The sequence below is a fragment of the Cannabis sativa genome, chromosome X, assembly GCF_029168945.1.
Source record: "Cannabis sativa cultivar Pink pepper isolate KNU-18-1 chromosome X, ASM2916894v1, whole genome shotgun sequence".
Taxonomy (NCBI): Eukaryota; Viridiplantae; Streptophyta; class Magnoliopsida; order Rosales; family Cannabaceae; genus Cannabis; species Cannabis sativa.
This window is the reverse complement of record NC_083610.1, coordinates 84,119,044-84,132,846: the sequence shown is the minus strand read 5'-3', so window position 1 is coordinate 84,132,846 and position 13,803 is coordinate 84,119,044. Positions and strand designations below refer to the sequence as shown.

At 34.0% G+C, this 13,803-nt stretch overlaps 2 protein-coding genes across 4 annotated transcripts; both read right to left on the bottom strand.

The window, feature by feature from the left end:
- Positions 1-2,750: 2,750 nt before the first annotated feature.
- LOC115701440 (uncharacterized) lies at positions 2,751-9,450 on the bottom strand. 2 transcript variants are annotated; one of them, XM_030629246.2, is made up of 7 exons: positions 9,158-9,444; positions 5,625-7,817; positions 5,452-5,506; positions 4,693-4,841; positions 4,204-4,290; positions 3,809-3,940; positions 2,751-3,138 (listed from the first exon to the last, which is right to left on the bottom strand). In XM_030629246.2, exons 1-7 carry the CDS (start codon positions 9,224-9,226, stop codon positions 3,040-3,042), a joined length of 2,784 nt encoding a protein of 927 aa, XP_030485106.2. In that variant the 5' UTR covers positions 9,227-9,444; the 3' UTR covers positions 2,751-3,039. The 2 variants fall into 2 exon arrangements, with proteins under 2 accessions (XP_030485106.2, XP_030485113.2); XM_030629253.2 differs by having other exon boundaries at positions 3,138-3,492; positions 9,158-9,450.
- A 559-nt stretch (positions 9,451-10,009) lies between these two features.
- Positions 10,010-12,898, bottom strand: LOC133032751 (uncharacterized). 2 transcript variants are annotated; one of them, XM_061107057.1, is made up of 4 exons: positions 12,000-12,898; positions 11,216-11,340; positions 10,290-10,448; positions 10,010-10,074 (listed from the first exon to the last, which is right to left on the bottom strand). In XM_061107057.1, the coding sequence occupies exons 1-4, from the start codon at positions 12,031-12,033 to the stop codon at positions 10,069-10,071; spliced, it is 324 nt and encodes a 107-aa protein (XP_060963040.1). In that variant the 5' UTR covers positions 12,034-12,898; the 3' UTR covers positions 10,010-10,068. The 2 variants fall into 2 exon arrangements, 1 of the variants encoding a protein (XP_060963040.1); XR_009685337.1 differs by lacking the exon at positions 12,000-12,898 and having other exon boundaries at positions 10,315-11,662.
- Between the last annotated feature and the right edge of the window lie 905 nt (positions 12,899-13,803).

Sequence of the window (13,803 nt, the reverse complement as noted above, 5' to 3'; positions counted from 1 at the left end):
ATAATCTAGGAAGTGCTTCTCGCGTCCTTCTGTAATGTTATGAGAGGTGAACGCGAGACATTATCATAATGTGATAACTCCGAGACAAATTATATTGTGTGTATTTTCCTTAGTCTTTCAACATACTCACGAGTATGTAGGTCAATGAGCTACAAGCTCTTAAGAACTCATTCCTTTCCCACATACTGTCGTTCTGTCATGTACTCTGTGTATCTCGAGATGGACCTTCTATGTTGATTGTTCATCTCGCTGGTCGTACAAAACAATAATTATTTGTGATTCGCTTTTATCTTTGAAAGGATTAATTTGAATATTTCTACCAATTGTATTTTTCGATGCGAGTTTATTGAATGCATCTCAACCATAGTGCTTGCTCAAAATATGAGTATAACAAATATAATTAAAGAGTTTAATTATTTAGTTTTAATTCATTGGAGCTTAATGTTATAGGTCTATAGTCCTCGAGACAGCTCAATCAGAAAATGACAAAGGTAAATACAAGTAATGGGCAAAAAGGACTTATATGATATGTAAATAATTTTACTATGCAGTAAACATAATTATTAGATAATTATGAGTATTTAATTAATTAAGAATTAATTGAATACATGAATATAATTAATTATGAATTAATTTATTTTGAGATATTTAATATTTAATTAATTAGAAAATTGAGGAATCAAAAGACACATATGCTCTCCGTGCACACTCCTTGCGTGTACAAACATATAGTTCCTAAAAAAGAAAATTTTGGTTCAACAATTTAATAGTTAAATATCAAGTTAAATAATACTTTATATATGGTTAAAATATTATTTTTTAATAAATAAATAGATTCTCTCATTAATTAAAAGGTTTAATTAATTAATTAATTTACTTATATATCTATTCTATATAAAATGTGGCTATATAACAAAATTTTTGATTTATGAGAAATTATTGGGTGACTTTTTTTAAAAATAAAAAAAAAATAACAAATTATTAGATGTTGGCAATTAGTTAAACCTAAATATAATTAATCCACCTAAAGTGTTGCAATTAATAATAAATTTGTTTTATTTTTTTATTAAAAATTATTTTCAAAATTTGATATTTAGAATTAGTTAAATTTTAAATATTATTTTAAATTAAATTTGAATGTTTTAACAGTTAAATATTATTTTAAATATTTAGAATTAATGAGTATTTTCATTAATTCTGAAGATAAATTTAGGACGAATAATAATCTTTTTTTTTAATTACTATTACAAAGTATAATAGTAATTTTTATTTTTATTTATATCACTATTATGCTTTCAAATTTCAATGATTATCACTACATTGAATATTATTAATTTTAAAATTATGATATTAAAAAAACTAAAATAAAATTAGCATACGTGACTTGGCACGTAACATCTATCTAGTAGGTATATATAAGAGAGAGAATTATATTAGAAAAAAGAGATGCGATACTTTTTTCAAACCCAAATCTCATTCGCATAGTAGTCTCCCTAAAGAAGAAAACTAGGGCTTCAAATTTATCAGATCTCACCTGTTGAGAATATCTGATAAATAGAAATCTCCATTACGTTGTTTTACGAGCTCACACTTGTCTTTGGGTTGTGAGATTATTGAGGAAGATCTTGGTGTGAGATCTCAAGAAGTGTCATACGAAAAGATAACAACAAGAAAGGACTTCAAGTTTAATCTCTTTCCTTCTATCTTCTTATTCAATTTGTATTTATATATGTAGAAGTAGATTTTACCTATTGGGCATTTTTTCACTACGTATTTTTTGATTTGATCACTAAAACAAGAACAGGGTCCAGGCCCAGGTTGTGGGGCCAGGTCCAAATCAGGGATCTAAGGCCAAGTTAGGGTCTAGGGTCTAGGTCGTGGTCCGGGTCCGAGTTTGGGTCTGGGTCGGAATTTGAGTTTGTCGTCCGAGTTCAAGTCCAAGGTTGGGGTCAGGTTTGGGTCCAAGGTCTGAGGTCAGGATTTGGGGTTGGGGTTCGGGTTTGGGTCCAGGGTCGGGGTCTGGGGTATGGGGTCCAGGGTTGGGGCCTGGGTCCTGGTCTGGGTCCAAGGTTTGGGTCCAGGGTCCGGGTTCAGGGTTTGGGGTATGGGACCAAGGCTGGGGTTCGAGTCCAGATCTAAGATTCAGGTCCAAGATCAAGGTCGGGGTTCGGGTTCGAGTTTGGGTCTGGGGTCCAGGTATGAGTTTGGGTTTGAGGTCAGGATTGGGGTCCAAGTCCAGGGTCGTGGTCTCGTTCCAGAGTCTGGGTTGGGGTCGAGGTCCAAATCTGAGGTTTGGGTCGAGGTCCGAGTTTGGGGTCTGGGTCTGTGGTTAGGGTCTAAGGTCCTGCGTCCGGGTCGAGGTCCGAGTCTGAGTCCGAGTTGGGGTCCAGTTTTGAGTCTGGGGTTCAGGTCCAGGGTCTGAGTCTGAGTCGAGGTTTGGGTTCAAGGTCGAGACCCAAGTCTGGGGTTCAGGTACAGGGTCCGAGCCCAAGTCAAGATTTGGATCCGGGTCTGGGTTCCAAGGTTTATGTTGGGATTGGAATTTAAAATATTGATTAAAAAAATTGTTTAAATAAATTTTGAAAGTGATTTTTTTTTGTTTTTAAAATTTTAATTCTCAATTTAAAAAGTAAAAAGTAAAATTAATTTACATATCAGGATGAAAATAATGAGTTTATTGATTTGGAATTGGATGTTGCACAACCACATCCATGCTCGAAATTCTGGATAAGACCATGTAACAGCCGGTCTTGTTCAATCTACGTCTTTCATCAATAACAATAACTTCTGGATATGAAGATATTCATTAATTCATGAATGATTGGAATAAAGAAAATGTGAAGATATTGCCTTGATATATTTTTCTTTCTTTCTTTTGTTTCCCTCGACTCAAGGTGGGAAAGGAATAAGTTCTCACTTAACATCAGTAGACTAGTTACATATTGAAAAGCATACTTACATTACCCAGAAAGGGCAGTTAGAAAAGTTAAAAAAGAGCACCTTCTGATGAGAAATTCCATTCCTTGCACCTCCAGTATACTATAATTGGCCCTCTTGGATTTGGGTAGTCTTTATGCTATCCAGATACATTTTCACACGAGCAGGGTTCATCTCAAATATGAATGACATCCCTCTAATCTGAAAATCCACCATTTGTGACATATCATATAAGTTTAACATGTAACGATACAATATTGCCTTGAAAATATGTGTTCATACATTATATGTTTGTGTTTATATATACATATATAAAACATCTCAACTCTCGACTAAGTTGCATCTGCCAATTTTCAGTTGTACATGAAATCCCCTTTTCCCCATATTTGCTTCCTCATTAGTCTTAATCAACCATAATCATGGTTCGATCATCCAGCTTAAAGTTTAAATCTTTGAGTTATTTGAGATTTGTATTTAAAATCCTCCTTTCACATGTAGGCTAATATACTGGAGAATCATGCAAATACAGGTTGATGCTTGTGATACTTGATAAACCTCCAACACATACATAATGAATAAGATTAGTAGAAGGGAAAAAAAAGGTCAAGTTCTGAACAATTTAAGAGGAGCTTAATTACACAGCTAGAGGAATTTAAAGAAAGATTCCTACTCCAATACTATGCCAGAAAACATTTCTTACAAATAGATGAGTTTGGCTTTTATATTCTCAAATGATGTAAGCATTCTTCTCTTATGACCCTTAAGCTCATTGGAGAAAGCATTTAAATGGGGCCAGTTATTTATTCACAATGTTTATTTCCACTTGATACTATTTACCAAGGCAGATTGACAAGGAACCGAAGGAACGTACCTCGATCAAGCAATTGGAATTCAGGTTTAGACTCTGCTTAGGGCCTACTTCTTTACTGTTCACAGATATTGAAAACCTGCTGCTAAGGTTTTTCAGATAGAAAGATCCACTCTTGTCCATCTTTATAATAGCCTAGAAAATGTGAAGAAAAAGAAAGATCAAACTCACTTCTTTATAAAGTAAAAGCCTCTCCTCCCTTTCTCCCTAAACACACACAAACACACTTTCTCCTCTTTTATTCTTGTGAAATGGAACTGTGAAGATGCCTATCAAGATAACACAAAAGCAAGATACACAGAAAATAACAACTGCATAACCACACACAGCCTCTCCCTCCAAATATAATTAGCTCTTTTTTATACGGGCTAATCCAGTGTGATCAAAGAACCTCTTACCTGCCTCCGGGATATCTTGTTGGAGTTACCCTCTCTTCCCAAATCAATGTCAACAGGGCTTTCAAATGTTGCTCTACCTAACAAAACCTGCAGGATTTTTTACTAGGGATTAATATAAAAGAATGCAGTGGTAACCAGGTACCAAAATGTTTTCAAGATTATTCCCCAAAACACATTGGAACCTCTACGCATGAAAGTAATTCAAGTTAAAACACTTCACAGTAAAAGCTTTCTAGATCCTGCCAAATTTATATTCTGAAACTTATATTTCTTCAGTGTCTTATATAAAAACCTATCTTCCTAAATTTTGAGTCTAGATCAAATTAATTACTACACATAAGATCCAAACTGAGTTCTGAATATATATCTTAAACTCTAATAAAAATTTCGCCAAAAAGATCCCCTATAGCTCTTGATAATATAGGAAAGACAACAAATATTCCAAATGAGAAGTACAAGGGTGCAGCCAGAGTGATAGAACTGGCCTACCTCGGGTTTCTTAATATAATGCTTCGAGTGTTGCCCATATAAAATGGCAAGTGCTCCATGAGATGCAATAGCTCGTTGCATATAAGAATGAGCACTCTGCTCCAGCCGTATGATTGCCCTCTTAGTCTCCTCATGCTGATATCTTGAGACTGCAGGTATACAGAGTTATAACCATAAGTAATCAGAAAAAGAAAAACAAAAAGGTAGGGGAGGGAGTAATAGGAAGGATGTTGAAGAAAACAACAAAACAAAAGGGGAAGAAAAGAAAGAGACATTGGGTTGAATCATTGAAAAGGCACACATATTCAGAAGCAATGCCGGGTTTATTTAATAATCTGGAATTTAGTCATAAAAACATGTGGCATGATAATTTCTTTTTAATAAAAGTGGCATGATAACATTATTTGAAAACAAATGACCAAAATATATGAACATGCAAATATTTGCATATGATCTCCAGTTGAAGAAACTGAGATTTACCCAGGAACATAAATTCCAATCTAAAAATTTATAGGAACTATTGTCCCAATTTTATATGCCAGTGCAATTCTTGCGAAAAAAAATACCATATTCATATTGTTTAATCACCTATAGACAGAGGCAGAGCACATATCACATCTCCTAGATGCTCTGATAAAAGAAAATACCAGACTAGGGAAAATAAAAAATCACACGCATGTCAACATACATTAATAAGTCCAGATATATAGCACTAACAATAAGCTCAGTCAATTAGTGAAGTAGCTCGGTTATTATTACCTTCTTCACTAGAATGCAAGTCCTGTTCATCTGGATCCAAGTCCATGTCAAGCACCTGCAGGTGGAGAAGACAAGGTTATTATAAAACCTACATAAAAATTAAAACAAACCACGCCAAGCAACTAAGTCAATGTTCTTTTCTATTTTTCTGCATTCAGCACTTCCAGATTTACCATTGCCTCAACATCTGAATAACAAGGTATGTCATCTTCACTGTAATTAAGCATTGCATCATGCTCAGCTGTTGCATTGTCTAAATGTGGTTTAAAAACAGTACAATTCATGCGTGTCAGTTCAGCCTGTATTGACTCCTGATCTCTGAACCCATCATGTTCCTCCTCGATAGCAATGGCATTTCCGTGTGGATAGCTTTTAAAGCTCGCAGAGCCAAAAGCTGGTTTCTCAATAGAGATATCAGTTGAGTTGAGATGCTTGGCCATTGGCAATTCTCTGATCTCTTCCTTCAGAGTCTCTTGGAGTGTCCTTGTACTTGAATTTGCAGAATTTAAACCAATACTAGCAACCTTAGATGCCATACTAGCCGAGTCAGACTTGGAAGCTGCAAACATAACCCCAAAACTACCAGCTGAAGGATTCAGACCCATTTCTTGTAAAACATGTGATCCCATCACATGAGACTCTCTAGGAGTTTTTCTTTCTTTATGCATTAAGCTAGGTCCTCTATCACTAGTTCGTTGATTACTACTGCAATCCTTAATAGATGAAGAAAGTGGTCCACTTGTTTCTTGAAGCTTTGCTTCTGCTGTGGACGACATCACTGTTGGTTGATTTGATATAAAAACATCATCATTGCATGGAACTTCAGGGTCCTCAGTATTTAATACACAGCAAATAACTCCATCTTTTAATTCAGGAAATTGAAGGTTTGAGGCTAATATAGATGATTGCATCTGGCTTGGAGAACTGAATGATATTTGTTCATCACCTTCACGGCACTCAGTATCATCATGCAGCTCTCCGTGATATGGAGCAGATTCATTCGCAGTACACATATCTGGAGCTATAGATGTCTCAAGTTCTGTTATATTGGTCGTTTGATCTTGACCAACATCATTTGGTGAGCTCAACAAAAGAGAGCTTAGACCATCATAGTAAGACCTATCAATCATATCTCTTCCATCAGAAGTCATACACAAGAGCTCTTCATCATTGAAGTTTAAAAGAGAATTGGATAGTTCTGCCAAATAATTGTCGGTGCCATTATGAACTTGAAAATTACCATAGGCCGTTTCCATTTTCACTTTGACTTCTGAATGAACATCAAAGTCAGATGTCCTTGTACTCCTAGAACCATAATCATCAGGAAGGTGAAAAGAATCTCCAGAGCATAGATCTCTGTCCCCAAGACAATTATCCACTGACAAAGCTGGTGCCGTTTCCATTTTCACTTTGACTTCTGAATGAACATCAAAGTCAGATGTCCTTGTACTCCTAGAACCATAATCATCAGGAAGGTGAAAAGAATCTCCAGAGCATAGATCTCTGTCCCCAAGACAATTATCCACTGACAAAGCTGGTGTTGACACTGTCTTCCAAATTGGTGTCCCTGGAAGTGGAGATAGAAACTCCATGTTGTTAAATGGTGTAACAGATCCTGAGACAGGAGAACTAAAGACCTTATTCACATCAAATTCAGCAAACATGTTCAATTGATCAGCATCATCTTGATTGAAAGCAGGAGATGTTTTTGCTTGTATTTCAACCCCTTCAAAGAAGCTGGCAGCCAAATCTGTTGGATCTTCCATCTCCTCAAGCCCGGAGATAGAAGGCCTATTTTCTCCGAGAACCTGAGGAATTTCTTCAAGGGTGTTATTTTGGTCAACAGAAAAGGTTTCTTCAGTTGGGTTTTCAAGACTTGTGTGAAGAGTATGGAATGTCCCACCATCAGCATCCATCAGATCATTTGGAAAGGCACAAGTCACCATTTCTGAAACCTCAAGCCCAAAAGGGTTTGAGGCTGCATCTTGAAGCACGCAATTTGCAGATAAAGCCTCATCTCCATTTCCAGCATAAGTACTATCAGTAGGGCCAACAAAAAAACTGAGATCCATGGAATTAAATGGTTCATTACAGATCCTTTTCCGCAAAGCATAGTAACAGCTACGAACACTGTCCAATTTTCTCTTCCCTATGGCACAGTTGTTATCTTTTAAATTTCCAAACCTATTGAGCTTCGATGGAAGCACTGAAGCAGAACGCTCAAACTCATTCATTTGAGCAGATGCTTCCGCAGAAATAATTGGATCATAAAGGAGAGTAAACCATCGATCTTGCAGCTCTCGAACAGTAAATTTTCGAGAGAATTGAACTGCACCCTTAGCAAGTGACTCCAAAGAAGCACCAGCCTGCAAAAATTATAAAGAAATATAAATATATAAATCCAAATGAAAATTGCTAGAACAAATTCAGGTGTTCCATGCAACAAATGATAGTAATTAGTCAAAAAAAAGTGATTCAAATGAAAAAGTAAACAGCTCAGGGACATGAAATAACATCCATAACATAAATACATAAGTGAATCAATTAATTGTGTTAGACATCAATTTTAATAAACATGTTAGATGTTTCCAAAGAAATCACCCAGTCTTCCATATTTATGTCTCTAGTCTTCTTTTAGATAGATTAAAATGATTCATAAAGTTATTCAAAAATGCCATATCATACACTCAAGTTTCCTTTCCCTGCCCTCGTGCAGTAATCTTTTATGGTGCCTAGTTGTGCATCCACAAACTCAAGTTTTTGCATAAAGAAACTTCTACGGTGCCTTGTCACATTTAAGATCTTAGCAGGAGGTCAAACAATCATTAGGTTGTAGCAATATTGAAGATTCAGAAAACATCTACGACATGACTTTCTCAAACAACCAAAATGCCTAAAAGCCCAACCATACACATAAAAATAATGCTGTGGGAAGTAAAAATATGGGGAATCGATGCACAGCAACCTTGCACCCATAAGAATTGTTACGTGGAGCACCCGTTTTTAGTTTTCAAGCATCTCAATGTAAAAGCAGATTTTTAAGTTTCTAGAACATAAGTCTCACTCTATGGAAGACTTATCTAATTGGAAATATCCCCTTAGCCATGGCAAAAATACATGGTGGGGTGGGGTGGATGTCTTGATGGTCGGGGCGACCCACCCTATATACATCCCCATATCCACTATAGACATTCCAAGCCTAACCTAAGGTTTTTCCAAGAACACCATTCCACTAGAATCACAAATATATGTCTCTACACCACTACAAAGTGATTCAACACACTTTCTTACCCCACATTTAGCAATAGCAAGGGTCAAATCCCTTGTTCAAATGCCCTAAATATTGGCCTGTTTTATAAAGCATAGTTGAAAGGCATCTTAAGGGAAACCATATTCAAACCCCGAATATATATTAACGACATACACTTGTAAATAAATTCTCCTCCTCCACACACACACAAATAAAAAACAGAAATAGAAAACAAAAGCTTCAACGCAAGAATGTAAGTTAAGGATTCACATAGATATGTAAATTGAGAGAAAGAAAAAATAAAATAAAAACAGCAGGCAGAAAGGTACAATACGAACTAAGCTAGTGAACTACGGTGAGTTTCTAAATAAAGAAATTGAGCAATAACAAGAAGTAACAATGGCAAAGTGAAAGTGAAAGCCATAGTTCACTACAGTGGGAGTTATATGAGTGTACCTGGACGGCGTTCTTGAGTAAAAGGTCGTCTTCAGGAATCCAAGAAGAGATGGGAGCAAGCGCACCCATGGCGGAACCTAACCACACACTTTATCTAATCTCAGTTTTCACTCTGTTTCGTTTTTCCAGGCCCCAAGGAAGGAAGTTGTATTTCTTGAATTGAAACAGAAAGTTGGAACAAAACAAGAAGAAAAAAAATACAAATAAATAAATTAATAATAATAATTAAAGATAAAAAGGAAAAATAAAATAAAATAAAATGTTTGGGAGGAAGACTGAATGAATGAGCTTTCGAAACGTGTAAAAAATTCCCTTAGCGGTCTCAGGTGGTCAGTGATATCTATGACTATTCTATGTCAGGTTAGGTCACGTGCGATTATCATCTAAAAACATTTCATTTCAAACTGAGAGACAGGCCCGCCCCGGCCCACGAAAGTTCATTTCACGGGTTGGCTTGGACCCGCCTTTTTTTTTTAAATAATAAAAAAAAAGTTATTATTAATATTATGAAGTAGATCATAAATATAATTCTTTAAAAAAAAAAAAAAATCATAAATATAAATGAGTGGAACATTCTATATTTTTTATATTCAGATATTTATTTAAGATATATTGTAAATTAAAAGATCCAAATTAAAGGGAATTGTCTGTTTTTTTAATTATTTTTTTTTTAAATTTATCGTTTGGGTTTCTGTTGCAATGATAGCTGCAATAGGGTTTTATAGCGCTAGTTGCAATACTAGTTTTTATATAAAATTCTGTAAAAATGTAAAAAAAAAAAATATATATATATATTTAAAAGTGTAAAAATTAAAATACAGAAATTTGCAACTAAGTTACTGTAAAACATACCAAACACATAAACACCTCTCCCAACTCCCAAATCATCAGCTGAATAAACTAAACAGAGTTTATTCCTATCAAATACAGAAAGCACAAACATATTATGTAACTAAAGAAGAAAGAAAACAGAGCCCAAATCACGAATATCGAAACTGTTAAATAACTATATTCTTAAAACTGCACCAAAAAAGTAATAAATTACCAATTAAAAAATCATTTAAATAATTCTCAAAACTAAAAACAAGTAGAGCTAGTGAAAATGTTGCGAGTGTTATTGAAAGGTACGTACGTAAAGAAAGGGTAGAAGCGCTAACGTGGTTATAAGGTTGGCTGGAGTTCGGCGCCGGAGCAAGATGAAAGGCCGGTAGAGACGGAGTCGACGATGGAAGGCTCTAATTCTTGACTTTTGGTTGACCGTTGACCGATAGCAAACAGTGTAGGATTTTTTCTTTTATGAAAAAAATAAAAATAGTATTTTTATTTATTCAAGATTAAAACATAGAACAATACTCAACCTTTCTTTTCAAATAGTGAAAATTTTATGTTTGGTGTTATGACTCATGACTTCATGTTAAATCTAACTTGGATACTTTCTAAAAATATTTTAAAGACAAAGCTATTTATTTACCTCATATATTTTTAGGAATCTACCTAACCAAAGAGCTCGATATTTAATTCATGATTTGCAGCAAATAATAACTACTATAAATAAATATAAAAAAAAATTAAAAAATTACTGTACAGGTAGCAATTAAGTAATAAATATACTGCACCATAAAAGTACCGTATCATCATCAACTTACATTTATAGATACACCTAAAAGCTTTCAATAAAAGTATATTTTACTCAGAAAAAAAAAAAGTATATTTTAAATAATACCAAAAACCATAAAGAACAAAAACCTCATCACATATATGTTGTGACTTGTGAGAGCACGAAACTTGTGTTTAACCAACATAAAATGGAATTTCAACCAAACAAAAAACATAAAAAATAGTATAACTAACCCTTTAAGAGTGTTTGGTATTGTTTTTTATTTTTTTTATTTTTTTAAAAAAAATGTATTTTCAGCAATAAGAATAGAAAATATTTTTTTATAGTTTTCAAAATAAAAGACGTATTAATTAATGTTTTCAAAAATTGATTTTAGATTATTAAGAAAAAAAAAGAAAAACTTCAAGATTTCACACCTTAGACACGAACCCAACCCCAACCTCGGCATGAACTACGAACGTTATCCCCGATCTCGGTCCAGTACCCAACTCAAGCTCAAACTCCAGACTTAGACAAGGACCCCAGACGATCTGTACGAGGAACCCAGCCCTTGACAAGGTTAGGTCTAATGATGAAAAAAAAAATATGTGAGAAAAAATATGAGAAAAAGAAAAATAAGTTCGACAAAAAAAATTATTTAATAGAAAACAACATTCTTTACGTTTTGAGACTTTTGTTTTTTAAATTGAGTTTTCAAAAAATTATTTTTTTTAAAAAAAATATGGTCAAACACAACACCTATAAGTGTTCATTGGAACACATCCAATATTTTTAGGTCTATCTAAATCCGATCTAACTATATATTAGATGTTAAATTTTACCATCCGATCTGATCTAATTAATTCTAGTCATCCAACCGATCCAACATCCAATAGATGTTGGATTAGAGCGGTGTTATGCATTAGATGTATTTCATGTATATCTATTGGTTTAATTCGAGTTTATTAATTAATATTTTAGATCTATTATTTATTAGATCGGATCGGATTCATCTAACATTTTAGATCCAGTATCTATTAGATTAAATTGGATCCATCTAATCCAAAAAAAAAAAGTAAAAATTACACAAATTATAGGATAAATTTAACGGTTTGCTTTTTTTTATGGCATGTTTTTTTAATTTTCACTTAGGTTGTGGATTTTCAACCATCTTTATATTTGTATGGGTTAACTTATGCCATATTTTTATAAAAAAAATTTGAAATACCATATTTTATGGTTTACCTGTGCACTCAGTTGAATCCCTCGTATCTCTCATCTCTTTGCCTTCTTATGTATGAAACCAAACCATGAACTATTCTGGGATATCATCATCAGCAGCATCATTCCACTACTGAACACCAATCCCAATTACACCTTTCTCCTTCCAATTTTCTAATGGAATTGAGCATACCAACGGTTTCGCTAAAGATCCAAATGAAGCACAGAAACAGATGTCTTTGATTGATATAGACCAGCCTCAGAAGCTGAGAATGGACATGGATTTGGATCTGCCTCAAGTTACAGAAAAGTTTGAGGACTGAAAAAAAAACTGACTTGAATAAAAATGCAGCTTTCTTCTTCTTCTTCTTTTTATGTTGAGCCACGTTCTTAGTGTTAGACTTTTATTTGGGCTTACATTATATTTTATTGGTTTTATTAAAACTTGGGTTGATTGGATAGTTCTTTGCTGTATTAGCCCATGTTGTTGGTGATCAATTGTTAATGGGCTTAGCATCTGTGAGTAAAGTCTAGGTGAAGCAGAAGTGTGGGCTTTTCTAGTTGACTGAAGCCTTTGATGAGCAGGCCCAGCCCAACTAGGGTTTTTGTAGCTAAGTCCCCTCCCTAACTCTATAAATACATATTGTCTCATCACAATTGTATACCTTTTGATAATCAGAGAAAATAAACTGCTTCTGATTTAGAGATCTAGGGAGGAAGACTTAGTTGATAGTATTGCACTATCAAATTGGAGTAACTGCTGTGGATCAATCAGAGATAATTGCTATGGATCAATCAGGTACACATACTCAATTATCATATACTACTATTGTGTTCTATGTTATATACAAATAGATCTTGGGTTAATTGTTAATTTATCTAACATGTGGTATCAGATTGCCTATTGTATATGATTTAGAACCTATAATTAGTATAATTAATTTGCATATGTTAATTATCCATAATTACATATGAATTTCGTTATTATTTTATGTGCAATTTTTTGTTTATTAATCTTAAAACTTTAGGGGTTTTATTGATCGTTAAATTCTCTTTCAATTGATATATTATATGCATGAAATCATTATGTATATTAAGAGAATTTTAAATTTAAAGTTTTAGGGTTTATATGATTATAATATGAAATTATAATTTGTGTTTTTTAATTTTATAGTTTTTGATCTAAAATTGATTATAGATAACTCATTATCAATTGTTTAAGAATGTTCCTGCATGATTAATTTCGGATTCAAACCGAGATTGGCATTACAATTTTTTTTCTATTGTGTTTTTCAATTTTCGGTTGGATATTTGCCATGAAATCTAGAGATTTAAACCTTAATACCCGAAATTAGTAGTGTACATGAATTAGAAATCCAATCCCGAGCAAAACCCATCGAAAATCCAGTGTTTTCGTCGATTATTTGGCCGGAAAAACGAGCAGACCCGACTGGGGCCGACCGGGTCGCGCGACCCGCCTGGAAGATCCGGCTGGAGCTTGAAGATGACTCCCAGCCGCAACGCCCACTCGCGCACGAGGCGCGTGGGGGCGCGTGAGGCCTCCTGGATTGTCGTTTTTCGACGTTTTTTTTCCAGCGTGCTTAAAATTAAATTTCTGATTTTTCTATGATTTTTAATTAATTTTTTGACTCCGTTTAATAATTATTATTATTTTAATGATAATTATGTAGTTAAAAATTATTAAAAATATTTTTTGATAATTTTTCGAAATTTGTCAATCATAGAAATTTTTTTGAGTTTCTTCTCGTTCCATAAAACATAGTCACTCTCTTATTTAATTTGTCTTGACTATGTAATCTCCACCAAT